The 24204-nt window shown below is 42.3% G+C and overlaps 2 protein-coding genes across 2 annotated transcripts; one reads left to right on the top strand and one right to left on the bottom strand.

The window, feature by feature from the left end:
- Positions 1–1020: 1020 nt before the first annotated feature.
- Positions 1021–15195, bottom strand: ythdc1 (YTH N6-methyladenosine RNA binding protein C1). Its single transcript, XM_070924935.1, has 16 exons — positions 15076–15195; positions 13878–13979; positions 13467–13774; positions 12972–13359; positions 10715–10777; positions 8174–8268; positions 7944–8052; positions 7698–7815; positions 7474–7558; positions 7226–7380; positions 4707–4786; positions 4132–4168; positions 3689–3728; positions 2790–2855; positions 2511–2702; positions 1021–2255 (listed from the first exon to the last, which is right to left on the bottom strand). Exons 1-16 carry the CDS (start codon positions 15101–15103, stop codon positions 2067–2069), a joined length of 2055 nt encoding a protein of 684 aa, XP_070781036.1. The 5' UTR covers positions 15104–15195; the 3' UTR covers positions 1021–2066.
- A 6078-nt stretch (positions 15196–21273) lies between these two features.
- ufc1 (ubiquitin-fold modifier conjugating enzyme 1) lies at positions 21274–22465 on the top strand. The gene has a single exon (XM_070924742.1). The coding sequence runs from the start codon at positions 21367–21369 to the stop codon at positions 21880–21882; it is 516 nt and encodes a 171-aa protein (XP_070780843.1). The 5' UTR covers positions 21274–21366; the 3' UTR covers positions 21883–22465.
- Positions 22466–24204: the final 1739 nt, after the last annotated feature.

Here is a 24204-nt window from a genome sequence, read left to right as displayed (position 1 = left end):
TAACAAAATGAAATCATCATTTAAAAACTGCATTTTGTATTTACTTGGGTTGTCTTTGTCTAATATTAAAATTAGTTTGATGATCTGAAACATTTAAGCGTGACAAATATGCAAAAAAATAAGAAATCAGGAAGGGGGCAAATACTTTTTCACAGCACTGTATATATACATATATACTGTTGTATATATATATTTATTTTATTTCCACTTAAATATTGTAAATGTATATATTTTTTATCTTTATATCCTTATTTGTACATACTGCCCATTTCTAAATTTATGCTACTTTTCTACTCTTAAATGGGAGCACCAGTAACGTTGATAATTTCCCCCCAGGGATCAATAAAGTATTTCTGATTCTGATTATGTCAGTAATCTGATTGCCTTCCTACAACAGAAGGAAGTACAGGACCTGCTGGAGTCAGGACAACAACCTCCTCCTGAACGTCAGCAAGACTAAGGAGCTGATCGTGGAATTTGGGAAGAAACAGGGCAGGAACGCCCCCCTTAATATCAATGGGTCCTTGGTGGAGAGGATGGCCAGTACCTTGGTGTCCACATCACCGAGGGCCAGATACACCAGGCTGGCACTGAGTGGCTCAGGAAGAGCTTCTACCTTAGGCCACTACGATCCTAAAATAAGTCACTAGGCTTGTTTGAGACGAGCCAGACCGACGCAGACCAGTGCACTTTCCATCACCGTCTGTGAATTGCATGATGGTTAGTCAATTTGTCTGACTTGCTCTGGATGCTCGACTGCGTGAGACTTGGAAATCTCGCGGGATTAAGACAAGTTGAGAGAGCTAGGCACCGCAGTCGCTCTTCAAGTTTTACATCACCACTCACAACATATTCGTCACATTTTTTCAAAAGTAAAAACAAAATCATCAGTTTCATTTTATTGGAACACACATTTGGAAGAAATTAACATTTCTTCCAAGCTTTTTGATACCTTCCCCAACTGCAGTCGTCTACTTTCGACCAGCTGATTGGTTAAAAATCCAACAAGACAAGACAGTGTGATTTCAGATTTTATTTTATTTTGTACAAAAACAGACAAGCTCCGCCCCTGTTCAGAAACATGAAACAAATATTTGATTTAAAAGTTTTGACCTTTAAATATTCTTTAACACTGAGACTGAACACAGGTCAGTTTAACCTGCTGCTGATCAATACACAATAAAACTGATAAAACACCAGGATGTTTGGTCACCGCTGTAACAATCAATGAGAGAGAAGCAAAAACAAAAATAAATTGTACAAACAGGAAACAGCTTTTCATTTAATTTGTCAAAAAGAAATCTGATGTGTCATCACCAGCTGGAGGCGATCACGAGATAAAACAACTGAAAACTTCAATATTTGTGACATAAATAAATGAACAAACTGAAGCAGGACGTATATTACAAAACAAAAAAAACTAAACAAAAATATAAAAATATAAGTATAAAAGAGGAAAATCAGGAGGGAGTTTAATTTCCCCCTGGGGATCAATAAATTATTTCTGATTGTGATTCTGGTTTGAGACTTGTTCTCGGTTTGAAATGAGTTAAAGATTTAATTCAAAGAATTTTAAAGGAAAAACTGCCCTACCCTTTTCTGTTTGTCATCATACGACCCCTCAGAGGGCCTCGGGACTAAAATACTGATTAACATATTTCCTGTCAATCAAACTAAAGCTCCACAAAGAGGATTCTGGGAAAGTAAGTGTGAAGGTTCAGGAGACATTACACTGTAAAAAAGGTGTTTCATTTACAGAAGTTACAATTTCATCCAATCACATGTTAAGGTGAGCAGAAACGTTTGACAGAGCTGTGTGACAGGTGTGTTCTGTGCTGTGATGTCACTTCCCTTTTTACATGGGATCATCAAAATAAAGGTTTTGACAAAACTCTCCAAAAATGACCAGATTTTTTTTTTATATTTTATTCACATAAAACTGATGATGCCATCACATAGCTTGTTTAATTTTTTTATTCATAATTTTCAACAAAAAACAGGAACCCAGCCAAAAACACTGCTGACTGTCAAAATAAAAGCCCCTGACAGGATATGACATCATCAGATCACCTGCGGTACCGCCCCCTCTCTTTGTCCCTCTCTCTCTCTCTGTCTCTGTCCCTCGCTCGCTCTCTCTCTCTCTCTCGGCGGGGTCCGCCTCGGTCACGTTCGCGCTGCCTCTCGCGCTCACGGCGACTGCTCACCACCGCCTGTGTCCGCCGCAGGAAGTCGTCCACACGCATGTCGTAGTCGTGCTGCATGATGGGAGACAGGAGAGAGGACAGAGGTCAGATGCTACAGAATAACACAAATTTACACTGAAACTTATCAATAAGACTTTATTGATCCTCGGGGGGGATTCAGGTGTCGCAGCAACACAAATACGAAAAACTAAACAAAAAGTGATTGTTGTGGTCTCCAGGCCAGGTCTCCGTCCACATGTAGCTCACATTTTAGTAGTCCTGGCTGACTGTTACATCAGAATCACAGTCGAAACACAGTAAACTCACCGGGCTGGAGGTGAAGGCGCGGTGTTGCGGTGCACGCTGCTTGTCTCTGAAGCGAGGGGGTGGAGCCTCGTGTGGTGGCAGGGGGGGGTGGTGGTGGTGATGATAGGCCTGGTGAGGGGGTGGCGGGGGGTGGCTGTGGTGGTAGTATGGGGGGTGGTGAGGAGGCGGCTGCTCCACGCCAGGGTACGCCGCCTGATGACATCATCACATCATTAATTCAGTCTGTCGTCAATAACCTGAATGATCAGTAAACAGGATCAGTAACAGAGAGAGTCGTACCAGAGTCTGCCAGGGAGCAGGAGGACCGACGCTGTGGTGATAATCCCTCATGTAGTCGTTATAGGACTGAAACAGGAAAACACACAGGTAACACCTGTTTAACATAACATTAGCTAACGTTGTTAGACGTCAGTCTCTTCACCTAACGAATCCAGCTGCTTGTTGTGAAAAACAATGTATAACATACATTAGCCAATTATTATTACGTTAGCTAATATTTGCACAGTGGCTTCTTGGTCTTCTTCCTGCTCTTTCATTCGTTTTTATCTACAGGATGTGTCTTGTTGTGTTTTGTCAGAATGATTGATATCAGCTCGCTGGACTGTTACAATGCGTGACCTTCACCTCCTCTTCCTCCCAGCAGTAGGCTTTATTTTGTTCATCCCCTCACGGAGAACGTCAGGTGTTCTTCTGCGTGGTACCACTGGGGCTCATATGAGGTTCTATTTGCTGTTACGCATGGAACCCTTATTGTTCCACCTCCTGAAGTGGGTCAATGTTTGTGGTACCGAACAGACCCAGCGAGGGTATATATAGACTACATCCTGCTTTGCCCTCATCCCACTGGTGACAGCCTTAGAGGGAGAAGCCTATATGATATAGAGGGTTAGTTACTACTGTAACTCCAGGTTATATGAGTATAGACGCAGACCTCTGAGCTCTGGGCCTCACTGGTTCCTTAAATAACTGAAGAAAAACCCACCATCCACCACAGTCTGACAGAATCCTGTGGGAAACACTGTCAACATATAACACACCTGAGCATACCTGTCACTGAGGATAACAGGATAACACCACAGTGGTTACAGGACTGAAAACAGGTTCAACTGGAGCTAACATGCTAATAGGATAAAATAAAGCTAAAGCTAAGCTGACATGCTAACATGATTGTGACTCACCCCGTTGAGAAAAACGTCTCGTCTCACGCTGGAGAATCGCCTGAAAACCCAAAAAATTTGAAATGTAACTGATTTTAATTTTGTTAATGAAGTTTTACAAGCATTTTGTTGATTACATTTTAATTTTCTGTGGTTGAAATTCTTCTGATTCATCATTTACAAAAAATACAAAAGTGACTTCAATAAATATATTTTTAGAGATATTTTCTTTAACACAATTTTAAAGTTAGTTTTCATATTTAAACACATTTGAACAAATGTTGCAGACAAAAATGTGAACTCAGACCGTTAATAAAGTTGTGTAAATAAAGTATTATTAAATCATTTTCAGTGAAACTAAACTTCCTACAACAGTTTTAATTTTTATATTTCATGATGAATGCAGCTGTAGCTCCGCCTACTTCCTCTGACCCGTTTCAGGTGAGTGGTGAGGTGTGTCTCACCTGTCCACCGGCTGGTTACGAAGGTCCTGGATGAACCCTGAAAACAAAATAAATTCTTCTGTTAAATTTTAATTTTCAAAACAGTTCCTCAGCTGAGCAGCAGGTGATCAGTTCAAATGAACAGAATTCATTTTCACACCGACAGTTTCCACAAATATTAAAACACAAAACAAACAGGAAAACTATAAAAAACAATTAAAATGAAAAACAAGTTGTCAACAGAATGAATACAGTTTAAAAATACAGATCATCAGATATTGTTAAAGCAACATAATATAATAAAACTATGAAACATCAAAAATAACATTTCAGGAAAATAAACTAAAACTAAAATTCATTTCATTCTTAAATCTAATTTTCAAAGACTTCAACAAAACGTTTTACTCAAAAGGCACAGACTTAAAAACATTTAAAGGAACAAATCTGTTATTACACAGTATTCATACAAAGTGCAGTTAGTTTCACAACTTAGATAATAAAAAGAAGGATATTCAAATAAAACACAGAACAGAGTTTCAACATTTATCAGACAAATGAAAAAATAAACCATAGTTTGAGTTTTTCAGATTAACAACCTGCTCGCTGGTTGAAGTCAGGCGGACCGTCGGCTCGCGGTCGCTTCCTGCCGTGGAGGTCGTATTCTTCAGGACGACGCCTACGTAGACAAGTCGACAAGTAAGACACACACATGCACACAATACACACTCACTCTCACACACACATTATTACACACTCCGGAAAACTCATTGCGGTCGAATTTCAAACAGAAGAACAACAAAAAAATCTCACAGTACTCCACCAGGACTCCACAACAACTGTTGATGAAATTCAGTTTTCTTTTAAAGCCACCATTAATAAAAAGTATCTGACGTGAGGTTTGATGAATTTTCTGAGTTGTCCAGGTGACGCTAACGTGTTACAGGGGTTCAGCCATTACTTCCTGTTCAAATGTAACATCTGGTCCAAACAGACGCTTTATGGAAAATATTAAAGTATAATCTACTGGACCTTTCTACTGGTCTACTGGTCCTCCTGGTGTACTGGTCCTGTCTACTGGACCTGTCTACCGATCCCGTCTACTGGTCCTCCTGTTGTCTACTAGTCTTTTCTACAGGTCTTCCTGCTGTCTACTGGTCTTTTCTACAGGTATTCCTGCTGTCTACTGGTCACGTCTACTGGCCCTGTCTACTCTTGTATCATTTCCCCCCGGGCATCAATAAAGTATTTCTGATTCTGATTCTTACTGGTTCTGGTTCTGTTTTTCCTGTTAAAGTTTTTCTTTGTCCGACTCAAGGCTCTGAGGATCGAGGGTGTCGTAAGTCGTGAAGCCCTCTGACAAAAATCTGTTTTTGGTTGATAAACATTTAATTAACAAGTATTTGTGTTCTAACTAAAGAATGCTTCCTGTTATAAATAATATTTCACTGTTCAATAGCCAAAAACAAAAACAGCATTCTGACAAATTTTCCTTCACACACACACAATAAAAAAAACAAACAAAGAAGAAGAAGCCTCTGAAAAGGGACAACATACCGCTTCTGTTGTATATGTGGGAGGGGCTGTTTGATTGTGTCAACACTTCTGATTATAAAAAAAAAGTTTGTCTCCTCATCAGTCCATGTTAAAAGCTTTTTTTTATAAACCCTCTTATTTTGAAAGGGTGGGGGGGTGATGATGATGATGATGATGGTGCAGTCCTGTCAAATACACAAAGCCCCGCCCCCTCTCAGACCAGCCCCGCCCCCTCCAGACCAGCAACAGTCCTTAAAGCAGAAACAAAACTTTTTTTCCTCATCTTTCTGTCGTTCCGTCCGTTCTGGATTCTCTTAATTTTACCTTCCTCCCCTCCTCCTCCTCTTCTCCTCACACACACTTTTATATTCAGTTCATAAGAGAGAACCACACACACACACACCAACAAATATCAACAGTTTGATAAAAACGATCTCTCAGTCCTTATTCAGTGTGTGTGTGTGTGTGTGTACTGGGGGAGGAGGGGGGGGTCATATAACTGTCCTTTCATGGAGAGGGGAGGAGGGAGGTAGTCATCATTTTTTCAGTCCAAGAGGATTTTTTTATTTATTCTTTTTTTTTCTTTTTTTAATAAATCGAGTCCATCTCTTCCTTTATGTATTTTTTGTAATTTTACCGTATTTGAACAAGCAAGGAAACCCACCCCCTTCAACACATCACACCCTCTCATTGGATATAGTCCAGAGGCCACGCCCTCCTGACACAACCCAGCCTCTTGCTGGATATAGTCCAAAGGCCACACCCCCTGCTTGACCAAACTGCACCACCTTCTCAAAAAACCTCAAACAGTCCGCTGGGAGCTCAGACAGTCCCTCACTTTATCTCTCTCTCTGTTTTAGTTTAACCTCGTTTGCCCCTTCCTCACCCACCCCCTCCTCCGTCAGTCCAGCCATTGACGTTCGTCCTTTCTGCTTTTATTCTGAAAGGGTCGGCCACAGTCCAGCTAAAAGCCAATCATTTTGATTTTTTAACTTCCGAAGTACAAAACTCCTGCAAAGAAAAAGGGCTTCAAAAATGTAACAACAAAATTTAGAAACTTTCTTATATCTCAGCTAGCAGCTACAAAGATTTTGCAAAGAGAAAAGTATAAAACAAAAACTAAAAATTATACAAAATAATTATATATTAAATTGAAAAAAGAAAAAAAATTTAAATATTAAAATGTGCACCTGGTTGCTTTACAAACGTAAATAAAAATTATGAATTAAACTTAGTATTAAAATTACAATTAAATGAAAAATTAAACTGAGAATTAATCTTAGTTTTTTTGACGCCAAGTTTGAACGAGCATCGCCCCGCTGAGGATTTTAATTTCCTGCCTGACTCTTAAGATTTCAACCACAGCCGCAGAACGAGGCATCACTCCGGTGGAAAACTCCAGAGGAACTCCAGACTGGAAAAACAACAACAACAACCAGAGAACCAGCAATGCTGGCCACGGGATAGCTAGCCGCTGGCTAAAGGCAGCGCCCGTCTCCGTCGTCCGGCAGCAGGTGGCGCCGTGGTCTCAGCAGGAGAAGAAGAAGAACAGGAAGCGGGAGGAGCTTGGTGATTGGCTAACCTTCCCGGTTCGCGCTGTGGCGGTCGGCCCCGAGGCCGCGGCTCCGACGGTGTCCGACGCTTGTGACGAACACGGCGAGCCACCTGGTGGACGTCCACACTCTCATCCAATGGGAACAGGGCACAGAGCTGAGCGCCGATGTCCGGTTGGATCTCCTGAAAGATATAACGAGTTTAACAAAAATAGTTAAAACATCCGACAACACAAAAACTAGAACAGAACCACAAGGAATTAAACCGTGAGCTAACCTGTCCGTCGCGTCCAATTTTGACTGGCTTGTGTTCATTCCAGGGGTTGGACAGGTGAGCAGTCTTAGTGAAAGGAAGCTCCCTCCTGTAGAAAAATAAGTCTGTGTAAATTGGCCTGCAGGCGGCGTGGGAGAACATATCTGACCCTGTATATGCAGCAAGGATGGTGGGTTAAATTGAGGTCACCCACACACTGTTTGCCCACTTGTTTTGTTGTCGTTTACCTGCAAAGCCAGTCGATCTTGAAGACTCCACCCAGCATCTTGGCGTTCATGCCAGCAGGAAGAACCCAGTGGATTGGAGATCCGCCATGATGAGACTCTGATGCCAAACGAGCAAAACCTAAAAGATGATGCAGATGAGACAAAGGAACCTAATTTAAAACGTTGAAACATGTCGAGAACCAATGAAGAAAGAGAGGAAGGATAATGCAGAAACGCAAAGGCATTCATGATAAAAAAAAATTTAACCTTGGAATTTCCCGCTCTCCCTCACAGAAAAGACAAGAACGACACTCCGAGCCGAACGGAAAGCTGCATTCAGCTTCTTCTCATTTACCGGCAGCGTCGACCACACACCCTGAATATAACAAAAATGTCATTACAATAGTTTCTAAAACATACAGGAGGACATCAGACGGGAGGTGCCCTTTTAATGGAACATGTAAACAACAAGCAAGAACACGTTGACATCAGCGTACCTTAGCTTTAGCCAGGGAAACATTCTCATGGTTGTTGCTCTTTATGAGGAAGAATCGAGCGTCTCGCAGGATGTAACGCAGCTTACTGGTTGGATCTGAAACAACACAGGAAGTGGCTGTCATGTGCCTGAACAACAGGAAACATCAGTCACTCTTATTACCCGAGTGTAGTTATTGTCTCTGGTGAACACCATATGGTAATAGTATAGTAAAGTATAGTATGGCAGTAGTAGAGTATAGTATTAGTATAGTATACAAGAGTATCGTAATATACATGGATTTAATTCATTTCTGTGAAAAAGACAACTAAATTTAAGGGTCACTTTATAAGTCTATATCTTTATTCATCGATTATAAAGCCAGGCTGCTTGGACTGTTAAAACGTATGTATGATATTGAAATTAAAATATATACACACATATACATACACACATAGATACACATATATACAGGCGCATCTCAATGAATTAGAATATTGAGGAAAAGTTAATTTATTTCAGTAATTCAATTCAAAAAGTGAAACTCATATTATATAGATTCATTACACACAGAGTGAAATATTTCAAGCCTTTATTTCTTTTAATTTTGATGATTATGGCTTACAGCTAATGAAAACCCAAAATTCACTATCTCAGAAAATTAGAATATTGTGAAAAGGTTCAATATTGTAGACTCACGGTGTCACACTCGTATCAGCTAATTCAAAACACCTGCAAAGGTTTCCTGAGCCTTTAAATGGTCTCTCAGTCTGGTTCAGTAGGCTACACAATCATGGGGAAGACTGCTGACTTGACAGTTGCCCAGAAGACAGTCACTGACACCCTCCACAAGGAGGGTAAGCCACAAAAGGTCATTGCTAAAGAAGCTGGCTGTTCACAGAGTGCTGTATCCAAGCATATTCATAGAAAGTGGAGTGGAAGGAAAAAGTGTGGTAGAAAAAGGTGCACAAGCAACAGGGATAACCGCAGCCTTGAGAGGATTGTGAAGCAAAGGCCATTCAAGAATTTGGGGGAGATTCACAAGGAGTGGACTGAGGCTGGAGTCAGTGCATCAAGAGCCACCACGTATCCAGGACATGGGCTACAACTGTCGCATTCCTCGCGTCAAGCCACTCCTGAACCAGAGACGTCAGAAGCGTCTTACCTGGGCTAAGGAGAAAAAGAACTGGACTGTTGCTCAGTGGTCCAAAGTCCTCGTTTCAGATGAAAGTAAATTTTGCATTTCATTTGGAAATCAAGGTCCCAGAGTCTGGAGGAAGAGTGGAGAGGCACAGAATCCAAGTTGCTTGAAGTCCAGTGTGAAGTTTCCATAGTCAGTGATGATTTGGGGAGCCATGTCATCTGCTGGTGTTGGTCCACTGTGTTTTATCAAGTCCAAAGTCAACGCAGTCATCTACCAGGACATTTTAGAGCACTTCACGCTTAGGGTTCTGCTGACAAGCTTTATGGAGATGCTGATTTCATTTTCCAGCAAGACTTGGCACCTGCCCACACTGCCAAAAGTACCAATACCTGGTTTAATGACCATGGTATTACTGTGCTTGATTGGCCAGCAAACTCACCTGACCTGAACCCCATAGATTGTCAAGAGGAAGATGAGAGACACCAGACCCAACAATGCAGACGAGCTGAAGGCTGCTATCACAGCAACCTGGGCTTCCATAACACCTCAGCAGTGCCACAGGCTGATCGCCTCCATGCCACGCAGCATTGATGCAGTAATTTATGCAAAAGGAGTCCCGACCAAGTATTGAGTGCATATACATGAACATACTTTTCAGTAGGCCGACATTTCTGTATTAACCCTTTCACACAGAGTGTGACATCAGAGACACACGTTTGCGCAAGTGCACTTTGGATCACCGCGATCTGAAAAATTCCAACGGTTTCTGAAAGCTGCGACGTTGCGCTTTACAGCCAGGTTTAGGTTTTAAAGGGTTAAAACCTAAGCCTCAAAATGTCCGCCTGCACCTTTTTGCTTATTTTGACTGAGATGCGTGAGTGAAATTACCGCAAGGACACCATATTGGCTGTAAAGCGCAACGTCTCAGCTTTCAGAAACCGTTGGAATTTTTCCAATAGCGCAAACCGTGAAGTAATTACGGTAATCCAAAGTGTGCTTGCGCAAACGTGTCGCCGACGACACACTCGGTTTTAAAGGGTTAAAAATCCGTTTTTTTTATTGGTCTTATGTAATATTCTAATTTTCTGAGATACTGAATTTTGGGTTTTCATTAGCTGTAAGCCATAATCATCAGAATTAAAAGAAATAAAGGCTTGAAATATGTCACTCTGTGTGTAATGAATCTATATAATATATGAGTTTCACTTTTTGAATTGAATTACTGAAATGAATTAACTTATCCTCAATATTCTAATTCATTGAGATGCGCCTGTATACACACATATATATACACACACAAACACACACGTATACATACATATATATATAAATGTATAGTAGAATATACTAACCTTTACAGGTGACTCAGAAATTTTAAATGAATCATTAAAAGTTTAATAATAACAATGGCTGCCTTACTCTCCATCCCTTTGCGAACAGCTCGGACCGACGATGACAGCTTCTCCCGCTTCTTCTCCGACCCTTTCAAGATAAAAGCACAGAAATACATCAGTGAGAAAGAGAACACAGAGCAGCTGCTATCCAGTCAGGTCACATTAGTTTCAGTTTAAACATAAATCAACATCGAAAAGTACGTTTGAAGTTCTTTTTAAACTCAGGAATCAAGACATTTAATTATGATATACCTAAAACCAAAAAGATTAAATGTCATTATTTCATGTCTGTACTGGCTAGCCTTGATCACTTTTGATTATTTAAATTTTAAAAGTATCTATTTAATTTTTCAAATGCAGAAAATTCATATTATAATATAAAGATTGACTAAAGTAATAAATTGAAGGGAATGTGTGTGGTTGCTGTGCGCACTGGTGCTGATCAGCATGATGACTTAATTTGTCATAAATTCAAGAATATCAAGAATAATTGATCAGAATCAGAAATACTTTATTGATGAAATTAGACAAAAAAAAAATATCTGAACGAAAGTAATTCTAGGATGAGAAAAAGTACCAGAACTCTCTCCACCACCATGTTTGGAGAGGGCGCAACTTCAAAAGTTAGTAAGTTAAATTACGAAAGTTATGATAAAGGAATAAGGGGAAAAAATAAGAAAAAATTAGAAGACAAACAGGAGTGACTGCACACAATGAATCTTAACTTAAAGATTCAAATTAAATAAATCTTTAATTTGCTGATCAATGGGAGTGAATGAGACTAAATGCATTATGGTATATAAACTGCACGTGTCATGAGATATAAATACTGTGGATTATACGGATTGTTTCTTAACTCAAAAAGTATAACAATTATTAAAAAGAAAAACCTACACAGCTTCAACATGTTACTCTGTCTAAAAAAAAATATGAACAATTTCTTATATGAATCGTCTCGGCAGCCAAAGTGTTCATGATCTTGATACTAAAGAAATACTCATTAAATATGCAAATGTTATGGAAACGTCTTACAATTACGCAGCTTAAGATGTTGGAACAATAAATGAAGCATGAACTTTTGTGGAGAACACGAGAGAGACTGAAGGAGAACACGAAAGAACACATGAGAGACTGAAGGAGAACACGAGAGAGATTGAAGGAGAACATGAGAGAACACGAAAGAGATTGAAGGAGAACACGAGAGAGACTGAAGGAGAACACGAGACAACACGAGAGAGATTGAAGGAGAACACGAGAGAGAACGAGAGAGACTGAAAAAGAACATGAGCAATGGAAGGAGAACACGAGAGACAGAAGGAGAACACCAGAGAGATTAAAGGAGAACACGAGAGAGACTGAAGGAAAACACGAGAGAGACTGAAGGAGAACATGAAGGAGAACACGAGAGATTGAAGGAGAACACGAGAGATTGAAGGAGAACACGAGAGATTGAAGGAGAACACGAGAGACAGAAGGAGAACACGAGAGACAGAAGGAGAACACGAGAGAGACTGAAGGAGAACACGAGAGAGACTAAATTAAATATGCAAATGTTATGGAAACGTCTTACAATTACGCAGCTTAAAGATGTTGGAACAATAAATGAAGCATGAACGTTTGTGGAGAACACGAGAGAGACTGAAGGAGAACACGAAAGAACACGAGAGATACTGAAGGAGAACACGAGAGGACACGAGAGAGATTGAAGGAGAACACGAGAAGACGAAAGAGACTGAAGGAGAACACGAGAAGACGAAAGAGACTGAAGGAGAACACGAGAGAGACTGAAGGAGAACACGAGAGAGACTGAAGGAGAACACGAGAGAGACTGAAGGAGAACACGAGAGAGACTAAAGGAGAACATGAGAGACTGAAGGAGAACACCAGAGAGATTAAAGGAGAACACGAGAGAGACTGAAGGAGAACATGAAGGAGAACACGAGAGAGACTGAAGGAGAACACGAGAGATTGAAGGAGAACACGAGAGATTGAAGGAGAACACGAGAGATGGAAGGAGAGCAGGAGAGAGACTGAAGGAGAACACGAGAGATTGAAGGAGAACACGAGCAATGGAAGGAGAACACTAGAGACTGAAGGAGAACACGAGAGACTGAAGGAGAGCACAAGCAGGACTAAAGGAGAACATGAGAGACTGAAGGAGAACACGAGAGAGACTGAAGGAGAATGCGAAGGAGAACACGAGAGAGACCGGAGGAGAACACGAGAGAGACTGAAGGAGAACAAGAGTGATGGAAGGAGAACACGAGAGATTGCACGGTTACCTGAGGCCTCGGAGGCGGAGCCTGAGTGCACTGATTCGCCGTCGTCAGAGAAACTGACGGAGGAGGCGGAGCGTGAGTCGCCGGCCTCACTGCGAGTGTCATAGTCATTCCCCTCAACGCCACCGCGACGTTCATACTCGTCTTCCTCCTCTTCCTCCTCCTTTTCTCCTTCCTCTTCCTCCTCCTCCTCTTCCATGCCCTCCTCTTCCTCTTCCTCTTCCTCGTCTTCTTCCTGATCCTCCTCTTCCTCTTCCTCTATGTGGGAGACGGTGGGGGAGGAGCTTCCTGAACCCGGCTCTGAGCCGTACTCTGCTGCCACCTCCTCCTCTGACTGGTTGTCCTCCCCATGAGGGGAGAGGCTTGCCCGCCGCTCATCCCGTCGCAACTTCTGAAGACAAACGGGAAATGAACATGATTGGGTGTCAAACTGGAAGCTGATTGGCTGTCAAGATGTGGGGTGCACTGTAGTAGTAGTAGTAATAGTAGTAGTAGTACCTGGCTCAGACCCTCCAAGCCTCTCTGAGACTCTCTGCGTCGTACGTCCTCTCCTCCGCGGCTCCTGGTCGCCTCTCGGGCCCCTCGCCGCCCCTTTCTCTCCTCGTAGTATTCGTGACGGTAGGCGGCAGCAGTAGTGGCTGCAGCATGGCGGCCACGGGGGCCGGATGTGGCCTTCTTAGAGGAGGAGAGAGGCGGGCCCGGGACTCTCTTATTGGTGGAGGATGACCTGGAAGGGGCGTGGCCTGATGAGGGCCGGAGCCTCTTCATATCCTGGCTGTCAGAGCGCTCGCTCTTCCTCTTTGTTCCTGATAGACAGGCCAGAGAGTTTAGATGACAAACATGACTACAGGTGTCATTCTTCTATTACGTATTGTTGTCAGCTGGTTCTAGTATCAGTAGTACAGGTACCTTTCTTGTCGCTGACGTCTCGTTCAGTCTCAGGGTTGTACAGCTCATCGTCCTGATCTGGAGCTTCAGTCAGAATATCCTCCAGAACGTTCAGCTCTCCATCTGAAACAACAACAACAACAACAAACTGTAAAAAACAGTTTTATTTACACTCTGAGGACAAACTTACAAACCAGTAACATAAACCAGTCTCAGAGTCTGCAGCCATGCTAGCAGCTTGGTGAGGCCTTGCACCGCCTCGTGGCAGCGCGAGGCTCCAGCGGAGTGACGTCACCGGATGAAACATTGAGGATGGAAAAACAGAGCATGTGGACGTGAAAATTGTTTCAGTGAGTTAAGTTTAACCCAGGATAAAAATTATGAAAAAATTAACGGAGTCTGGTGGAGAGGTCACTAACATGGAGACCTGACTATAACATTTAATATGGGGGTCTTCTTTCAGTTATAATCTAACATCAGCATGATAACAGGCTCACATTTGGCGTTTTCAGATTGGAGGAACTTTTTCATAGTTCTAAGAACAGTTGGAGGACCCTGCCCCTTTTTATTGTGTTTGCACTACAAGAACTGGGAACGATGGCAGTTCCTCTCAGGTTGTCCCCAGAACTGTTTGGTCTGACAACACGATGATGTTTACCATGTCCACCACCACAGGGTTCCTCACTTCTGCATTTTAATACACAGGAATCAAGCTTATCACCAAAAATCTCTTCTGTTTAATCCTTATTTAGGAGTCAAACATGGTGACTCATCAATACATTGTATAAACATGGTGACAGGCCTGAGATCATGTATGGACAGAGAGATATAATCTATATAATTCTGGTAACACCTTCTTCTTAATCCATCTTCTTCATTCAGACAGAAAACACTTTTTAAATAAGCATTTTACTGCAATAGAAAGCAGTTTAGTGCGATTTAAAACAGTTTACAGCAATAGAAAATAGAATGGAGAATGGATGGAGAGCGGCTAATAAACGCCATTTATGAAAAGGAATACAAATATAAGCTGAAATTGATCGTTATCTATCCTAACTAGTCAGCAGTCATTGACTAACAGGTTCATTAATAATATATCGAAAAACCGCAGATCATTGATCCGCAGCTGAACAAACCAGAGTCTTAACAGAACAAAGATAGCAGACATGCTAATACTAACAGCTAAATGCTGCTAACAGAGCAGCCTGCTCGGGCTAACCTTTGTCCTCGCGCCGGTCGGCCGCCATCACAGCCGCTGTGACTCGCTCCCACCTCGCGCTCGGATAACACTGCAGATAAAACTGGTTATTGTTGAATTTAAACACGAAATAATCAGAAAAACAGACGGAAAACAACCGAAAGAGGGAAAATGTCGGACAGAGTATGTTGTTGTAGAGTCTTCTTCTTCTGGTTGACAAGCAGCGTTCAGGTGAACTACCGCCACCTACCGGACCGGCAGCAACTTCTTCTTCCTCTCCTTTGGGGTTTCACAACAGCAGTATCACCAGTGTTAATTGCAACTTTCAGCCCTGTTTAGAAGCAAACATCTTTATCACCAGATCTTTTTATTAGAACCAGGCAAATATACAAAGCAAGACATACTCATACAAACGTGAAGGATAGAATTCAGTCGGCAAAGGTGGAAATAATGTCACAACACGGTCGATTACAAACAGCAAACAAAAAGAAATATCACAATACTGAAAATCAAGAGAGAAAAAAGATTTTTCTCGAAAACAAAACAAAGAATAAAAAACTGGGTTAACAGACGAAGAGCGCACAGGAGCAAGGACTGAGATATAACGTATACAGTTTATTAGCCTTTCTATTCTTCTTTTCAAAATATTTCAGCAACTTAAAAGCAATTGGCAAAATTATATATGAACACAGTGAAATAGGGAAATAGTATGTACATGATATTTACCCAAAATAATCACAAGATTAACAGTATCTGAAATATTTGCATCCAAGTTGTCCATAAAATAAATTATATCACTTAAGTAAATTAAGGTATGTTATCTATTTTTAATGACAGCCAAAACAACCAAAGCAAATTAGTGTATGAACATTTAAAAAAATAAATGGTCAATGGTTTCAACCTCTGAAGAACAAAAGATGTAAGGGTCCACATCAAATTTAAATCTTTTGTGCAGAAAATCACAAACACGGGTCTATTGCTGATACAATTTTAAAATGTGTTTCTTTGACTTTAAGAGCAATAGAACATGACAGGTAAATGGAATATATATAATAATATCCTGTACAGAGCACGAGCTGAAGTCTCCCAAATGAATTTGTTTAAAAACTCGACTAACTGCTCTGTTATCACACATTTTATCCAACAAATTGGCATCTCCATTTTTTGGAGAAGGCAAAGAAGGTGCAATCAATCAGAAATCAATGTAATGTCAGCTGAAGTGACAGTGGATGGTAGGACTTCACAGGTTAGTCTCATTTACAACAGTGTCTTACCCTGTTCTACCTCCCGTACTGTACCACCACGCCGGCCTGATGGAAACGCAACTTTTACACCTGGACATATTTGCGGGATTTATGACGCCACAGAAGGTTTGGAGCCAATCAGGTTTCAGTATGAAACTGACACAGTGTGATGTGGAAACACAGAGGCTTTATAGTGAAGGAGTAATCTTGTATTCAGCTGATAAACTTTAGAAATCAACAATATTTAGTTCTATTAAAGCTCCTATTATTAATCTCAGCTAATATTACAGCTATTTCTACTGTTAGTGCTGCCATACATCTTTGCCTACCTATCTGTCTGTCTGTCTGTCTGTCTATCTGTGTCTCTGTGTCTCTATGTCTCTCTCTCTCTCTCTCTCTCTCTCTCTCTCTCTCTCTCTCTCTCCCTAAAACCCAACCGGTCAAAGCAGATGACCGCCCACCTAGAGTCTGGTTCTGCTCAAGGTTTCTGCCTCTTAAAAGGAAGTTTTTCCTTGCCACTGTCGCCAAAGTGCTTGCTCATGGTGGGAACTGTTGGGTCTCTGTAATAACATTATAAAGAGTCGGTCTAGACCTGCTCTATTTTGTAAAGTGTCATGAGATGACTTTGTTGTGATTTGGCGCTATATAAATAAAATTGAATTGAATTGAATTGAATTATTCAAACATTATCATTCATTATATTTACCATTCATTACAACATTCATTCTGTATTTTTACATGAAGGAGGAGGAGATGTCATTTTAAGATTTTTTAAAGAGGACCTATTGTGCAAATTTCCAGCTCTATATTTTTTTCTGGGACTCCACTACAGCAGCTTTGCATGATTCACAGATCAAATAAGTCCTTCTTCATCTTATTGTGGCCCTTCATGCGGCCCCTAAGTTCACCCTCTGTCTGACAGCTGTTTGAGCTCCTGTCTCTTCAAGGCCCGCCTCCCTAAAAGCCCACTTTCTTCTGATTGGCCGGCCTGCAGCCCACGAGGGGCAGGGAGATGCCTCTGAGTCCTGAGCACAGTGCACCGCTTCATACTGAGCCGCTGTGGCCGACTGCAGGACAGCAACAGTAACTGAATGTGGGGACTGAATGTGATGAACTTCCTGTTTATCAGACCACAAATGAGACAAGAAGTGGGTTGGAAAAACGAGTCGAGTGTTTCTAGGGACTGGGCCTCACTGATTACTGTACAAAAACACAACTTTATTCACTGATTTTAGTGAAACTCCATCATTTTATGGAGAAACTGTTTTCTGGTTTTCCCTCTGATGTCCTCCGGCTGCTCTGCCTCAACTCTCTGTGATTTACAGAGTTTCCTGATGGACAGAAAGCTTTATAAAGTAACTGCTAACGGCTGCTAACTGTAGCTGCGGTTAGCTCAGTTCACCAGGGGAGTGTTGGTGTTTACAGCACAGGAGCTTTGGACCGCTGGGAGGAGGAGGTTTTCAGTCCGGGGCTCCGAGAGTCAGATGGTTAGAGTCAGTTAACTTAGAGCGTGGATATAGATATATATATATCTATGGCTAAGAGGACTGCTAGCTGCACAGCTAAATAGCGCACAGCAGCTACAGTTAGCAGTCGTTAACGGCTACTTAAAATAAGATAAGATAAAATAAGATAATCCTTTATTAATCCCTCAGCGGGGAAATTTGCATTGTTACAGCAGCATACAGGATAGTGCAATAGAGACATAAGTAGAAACTCAAGATATAATAAATAAAAACAATTAAGACTTATAAAAAAGCTACTAAAACTAAACAACTGTAATTTACAAATTCACAGAACAAAAGAAATAAAGGTAAAGGGAGTAGTCATTACTACTCAGTAGTCATTACTACATTATTACATGAGCACTCAGTAGTTAGTACTACATTATTATACAAGTACTTGGTAGTCATGACTACATTATTACATGAGTACTTGGTAGTCAGTACTACAGTACTCGGTAGTCATTACTACATTATTACATGAGTGCCCAGTAGTCAGTACTACATTACATGAGTTCTAAATCATCAGTACAACATCATTACATGAGTACTCAGAATCAGAATCAGAATCAGAATCAGAAACTGTTTATTGCCAAGTAACATACATTACAAGGAATTTGCTGTGGTCTGAAGGTGCTAATGTTTTGATTACAAATAAGTAGAATATAAAAGGTAAAATAAGAATAAGAATAAAAATAAAAATAAGATAAGATAAATAACAACAGTACAGTGACCAGAATAAAGTAAAGTGTCCAGATAAAGTGTCCAGTAGGGGGTGAGTGCGTTAATGTAACGCAGTGGGGACAGGGGTGATGTACGTTAATATAACGTATAGCTTGTGTTTGTGTTCTGGGGGGGGGTCAGTGAGAGTTTGTCAGGTTGACTGCAGAGGGGAAGAAACTGTTTTTGTGGCGGGAGGTTTTGGTCCTGATGGACCGCAGCCTCCTGCCAGAGGGGAGGGGGTCGAACAGATGGTGTCCGGGGTGGGAGGGGTCGGCAGCGATCTTCCCTGCTCTCCTCAGGGTCCTGGAGGAGTACAGGTCCTGAAGAGATGGGAGGTTGCAGCCGATCACCCTCTCTGCAGAGCGGATGATACACTGCAGTCTGCGTCTGTCCTTGGTGGAGGCAGCAACGTACCAGACGGTGATGGAGGAGGTGAGGATGGACTCTATGATGGCGGTGTAGAAGTGAACCAGCATTTTTTGTGGCAGGTTAAACTTCCTCAGCTGCCTCAGGAAGTACATCCTCTGCTGGGCTTTCTTGATGAGGGAGCTGATGTTCAGCTCCCACCGGAGGTCCTGGCTGATGATGGAGCCCAGGAAACGGAAAGACTCCACAGTGTCCACTGGAGAGTCACACAGGGTGATGGGGGCGGGTGGGGCTGCGCTCTTCCTAAAGTCAACAACCATCTCCACTGTCTTTGAAGCGTTAAGCTCCAGGTTGTTGCTGTTGCACCAGGTCATCAGATGGTCAATCTCCCACCTGTAGGCAGACTCATCCTCTCCAGAGATGAGTCCGATGAGGGTGGTGTCGTCCGCGAACTTCAGGAGCTTGACGGACTGGTGACTGGAGGTGCAGCTGTTGGTGTACAGGGAGAAGAGTAGAGGAGAAAGAACGCAGCCTTGAGGGGAGCCGGTGCTGATCGTCCGCGAGTCTGAGACGTGTTTCCCCAGCTTCACGTGCTGCTTCCTGTCAGACAGGAAATCTGTGATCCACCTGCAGGTGGGGTCAGGCACGTTCAGCTGGGAGAGCTTGTCCTGAAGAAGAGCCGGGACGATGGTGTTGAAGGCAGAGCTGAAGTCCACAAACAGGATCCTGGCATAGGATCCTGCGGAGTCCAGGTGCTGGAGGATGAAGTGTAGAGCCAGGTTGACGGTGTCGTCTACAGACCTGTTGGCTCTGTAGGCGAACTGCAGGGGGTCCAGCAGAGAGTCTGTGATGGATTTGAGGTGGGACAGGACCAGGCGTTCAAATGATTTCATGACCACAGAGGTCAGGGCGACGGGTCTGTAGTCATTTAATCCTGTGGGCCCTGGTTTTTTGGGGACGGGGATGATGGTGGAGGCCTTGAAGCAGGCTGGCACGTGGCATGTCTCGATGCTGGAGGAGTGGGGGGCGCTGTGGGGGGCAGCTGTGGTGGTAGGAGGTGTGAGAGTTCAGCCCCAGGTGTGATGAGGGGGTTGGGGCTGTTGGGCTGGAGCTGGTGGGTGATGGTGTGGGGGATGGTGTCAGGACTGTCCCATTGTCTTTCAAAGCGACAGTAGAAGTCGTTGAGGCTGTTGGCGAGGCGTCGGTCGTTAGCAGAGTTGGGGGCTCTTGGCTTGTAGTTGGTGATCTGCCTGAGCCCCCTCCACGCAGAAGCAGAGTCGTTGGAGGAGAACTGGTTTTGTAGTCTCTCTGAGTACAGTTGTTTAGCTTCCCTCACCGCCTTGCTAAACTTGTACTTGGCTTCCTTAAACTCTGCTCTGTTGCCACTCTTAAACGCCTCTTCCTTTTCCAACCTCAGCTGTCGCAGTCTTGCTGTGAACCAGGGTTTGTCGTTGTTGTAACTCACCCTGGTCCGAGTTGGTACACAGCAGTCCTCACAGAAGCTGATATATGAAGTCACAGCCTCTGTGTACTCATCCAGACTGTAAGTAGCAGTCCTGAAAACATCCCAGTCAGTACAGTCCAAACACGCCTTCAGGTCCTCTGCAGCTTCACTGGTCCACTTCTTCGAAGTTCTCACAACAGGCTTAGAAAGTTTTAATTTCTGCCTGTATGCAGGAATCAGGTGGACCATGTCGTGGTCAGAGTGTCCCAGTGCAGCGCAGGTGACGACGTGAAAAGCGTTACTGACTGTGGTGTAACAGTGATCCAGAGTGTTCCCCTCCCTGGTGGGGCATTTAATAAACTGTTTGTATTTTGGGAGTTCGTGTCTGAGATTACCTTTGTTAAAGTCACCGAGGACAATAACTAAGGAGTAGTACTGCATTATTACATGAGTACTCAGTAGTCAGTACTACATTATTACATGAGTACTCTGTAGTCATCACATTATTACATGAGTATCCAGCAGTCATTAGTACCAGTGGCGTGACTTTTCCACTAGGTGGGGCTATTAAATCTTGGATCATACTGTCACGTAATAAAAAACTATGTTGCGAGTCTCGACCGCATTTTGATGTCATTTACCCGAATATATAAATCTATGCCTGAATTCATGTAATAAAAACATATTTTAATATCACTTAGTGAAATTAGATGAAAAATATGTTTTCAAATGTTTTTATTGAGTTATTTATGAACCTACAGACATGTGAAGTCACATTAATAACAGTCCTGCATCATCTTAACATATTTTTATTGATCATCAGTGAAAACTAATAGTTACCTGCAGCAGATTGAAACGTGTTCAGGGTTTTGTTTTGAAAATCCCGTACAGGAAGCGTTACGTGTTGACTCGGAACAGTTTCTGCGGTGTCAGACCGGAAGTCCACGTCAGAACCCTGACCAGAGCTAAAGAGAAACCGAGTCAAACCCGAACTGAACCCGTTTACAAAATTCTCTTTTCTTTTGGACACAAAATGGCGGACGAGGCCACGCGCAGGGCCGTGTCGCAGATCCCGCTGCTCAAGACGCACGCTGGGCCGCGGGACCGCGCACTGTGGCCGCAGCGGCTAAAGGAGGAGTACCAGGCGCTGATCTACTTCGTGGAGCAGAACAAGGCGGCCGACAACGACTGGTTCCGCCTCGAGTCCAACGCGGACGGCACCCGCTGGACCGGAACGTGCTGGTTCATCCACGAGCTGCTGCGCTACGAGTTCCGGCTGGAGTTCGACATTCCGGTGACGTACCCGGACACCGCGCCTGAGGTGGCGGTCCCGGAGCTGGACGGGAAGACCGCCAAGATGTACCGCGGGGGCAGGATCTGCCTGACCGAGCACTTCGCGCCACTGTGGGCCCGGAACGCGCCGCGCTTCGGCCTGGCGCACCTGATGGCGCTGGGACTCGGACCGTGGCTCGCCGTGGAGGTCCCGGACCTGATCAGCAAAGGGCTCGTGGTCCATAAAGAGCGGCAGCGCGAGGCGGCGGCGGAGTGACGTCACCGGACGAAATGTTGAGGATTGAAAAACAGCACGTGGACCTGAAACTGACTGAAAATTGTTTCAATGAGTTAAGTTTAGCTCAGTGTAAAAATGATAAAAAATGAACGAGTCTGGTGGAGAGGTCACTAACATGGAGACCTGAGTAATATTTAATATGGGGGGGTCTAAGTAGAAAAAGAAAATTGTGTGGTGATGTAATAAACTGATGATTGATGAGATTTATTTTGCTTATAAAATGTGTTGCATAGTTGTGGTGGAACAGAAAATATATATAAAACAATGAACAGAGTGTGGTGAGGAAGTCAGTGACACCAAGGTCTGACTGGAAATATTCAGGGGAAATATTGTATACTAACTAACTAAACCTGACTCTTCACACTGAGCCTAGTGAGGAGGCCATGAACATAAAAACCTGACTGAAAATTTAGTGACAATTAAAGTAATTTAATAATACACTGCTCAAAAAAAATTAAAGGAACACTTTGAAAACACATCAGATCTCAATGGGAAAAAAATCATGCTGGATATCTATACTGATATGGACTGTGTAATGTGTTAGGAACGAAAGGATGCCACATCATTTGATGGAAATGAAAATTATCAACCTACAGAGGGCTGAATTCAAAGACACCCTGAAAATACCCGATACCTAATGGCAGTCAGGGTGCCGTTGTCTAGCCTGTAGAGGTCTGTGCATCCCTTCATGGATATTCCTCCCCAGACCATCACTGAGCCACCACCAAACCGGTCATGCTAAACGATGTTACAGGCAGCATAACGTTCTCATAACTGCCTGTCTCCTGGAATCTCCTCCATGCTCTTGAGACTGTGCTGGGAGACACAGCAAACCTTCTGGCAATGGCACGTATTGATGTGCCATCCTGGAGGAGCTGGACTGCCTGTGCAACCTCTGTAGGGTCCAGGTATCGCCTCATGCTACCAGTAGTGACACTGACCCTAGCCAAATGCAAAACTAGTGAAAAACAGTCAGAAAAGATGAGGAGGGAAAAAATGTCAGTGGCCTCCACCTGGAAAACCATTCCTGTTTTGGGGGTCGTCTCATTGTTGCTCCTCTAGTGCACCTGTTGTTAATTTCATTAACACCAAAAGCAGCTGACACTGATTAACAACCCCCTCTGCTACTTAACTGACCAGATCAATATCGAAGTTTAATTAACTTGATGCTATACTCTGATTAAAAAGTGTTCCTTTAATTTTTTTGAGCAGTGTATAATACTGAAACTGACTGAGAACCAGTGACTAGTCTGGTCGCCAACATGCAGCACTGACTTGAAACATTCAGAAATGTACATTTTATAGATCGAAGATTTTGTGGCATTGAAAATAATTTTCCATCATTCAGTCCAGTTAGAAGGGGGTTAAGAAAAAGAAGAAGGCCTAATTTTTTTTTTTTTTCACTCTGTCATTTTATACACACACAGATCGAACCTTAAACACATGCATCAATAATGCATTCATGTATGGAGGGCTGCATCATAGGATGGTACTACAAAGAAAACAACAAAATTGATGACATTTTATTTTTAATTATAAATATTTTTCTTATATAATTATAATATGTAGGTTTGATTTCAGGACAAAATGAGAAGTAAAGTGAAGAGAAACTTGAGTTTTATGTCATCAAATTATTCAAATAAATACCTAGTTTATTTTAGAATATAAAACAATACCATTGAATGTATTTTAAAAGTATTACTATTCATTAATACACATTTTAAATGTATGAGAGAAGTTTGATCAGTGTTGTATTGAAACTGATAATTCTGTTCATAATAACATGATGTAATAACCTTCCTATAATGTCTTAGATGCGCACCTGTAATGATAATAACTTTATATCATTATTAAATTAAGAATAGCGGATCTGTCAGTGTGAGTAACAAAAGAAGCTACTTCTAGAGAAACTACTTTCTGCATTAGTTTCTCATCATGATCAGCTTTTAAATCTGCATCATGAATAATAGTATATTCAGGGAGTGCATTAGAGTCTGATGCTTTTCAGTAATAAACACATTTTAACTTTCTTTATTTTCATTCAGTCACATGTGAAGCTGAAAATCTATGTTGAGTAGAAATACAATTTGATGTGAGACAGTAGCCTAGGCAGAAATTGTATTTTGGGTGGGCCAACACAAAAGTGAATGGGCCATCTTTTCCCAGAAAAATATATGAAAAGTACGATTAAATGAAAAACGAGCGACCACTTTACTTTGCAACGTTCTGCATCACAAAGGCTGTCCAACAGAGCATCAGTCTGTAAAGGCTGTACACAACAGTGTAGACAAATAGCGTCTT

Source organism: Enoplosus armatus, chromosome 18 (genome assembly GCF_043641665.1).
Source record: "Enoplosus armatus isolate fEnoArm2 chromosome 18, fEnoArm2.hap1, whole genome shotgun sequence".
Lineage (NCBI taxonomy): Eukaryota > Metazoa > Chordata > Actinopteri > Centrarchiformes > Enoplosidae > Enoplosus > Enoplosus armatus.
This window is presented reverse-complemented; position numbering and strand designations above follow the sequence as displayed.

Bases quoted from the DNA above. Each gene is read 5' to 3' on its own strand.
- ythdc1 (XM_070924935.1), bottom strand. From the start codon at position 15,103: ATGGCGGCCGACCGGCGCGAGGACAAAG. The intron at 13,775-13,877 runs GTACCTGTACTA...CCTGTCTATCAG, and splicing joins AGACGTCAGCGACAAGAAAG to GAACAAAGAGGAAGAGCGAG. The intron at 2,703-2,789 runs GTACGACTCTCT...TGATGTCATCAG, and splicing joins CTGCTCCCTGGCAGACTCTG to GCGGCGTACCCTGGCGTGGA.
- ufc1 (XM_070924742.1), top strand. From the start codon at position 21,367: ATGGCGGACGAGGCCACGCGCAGGGCCGTGTCGCAGATCCCGCTGCTC.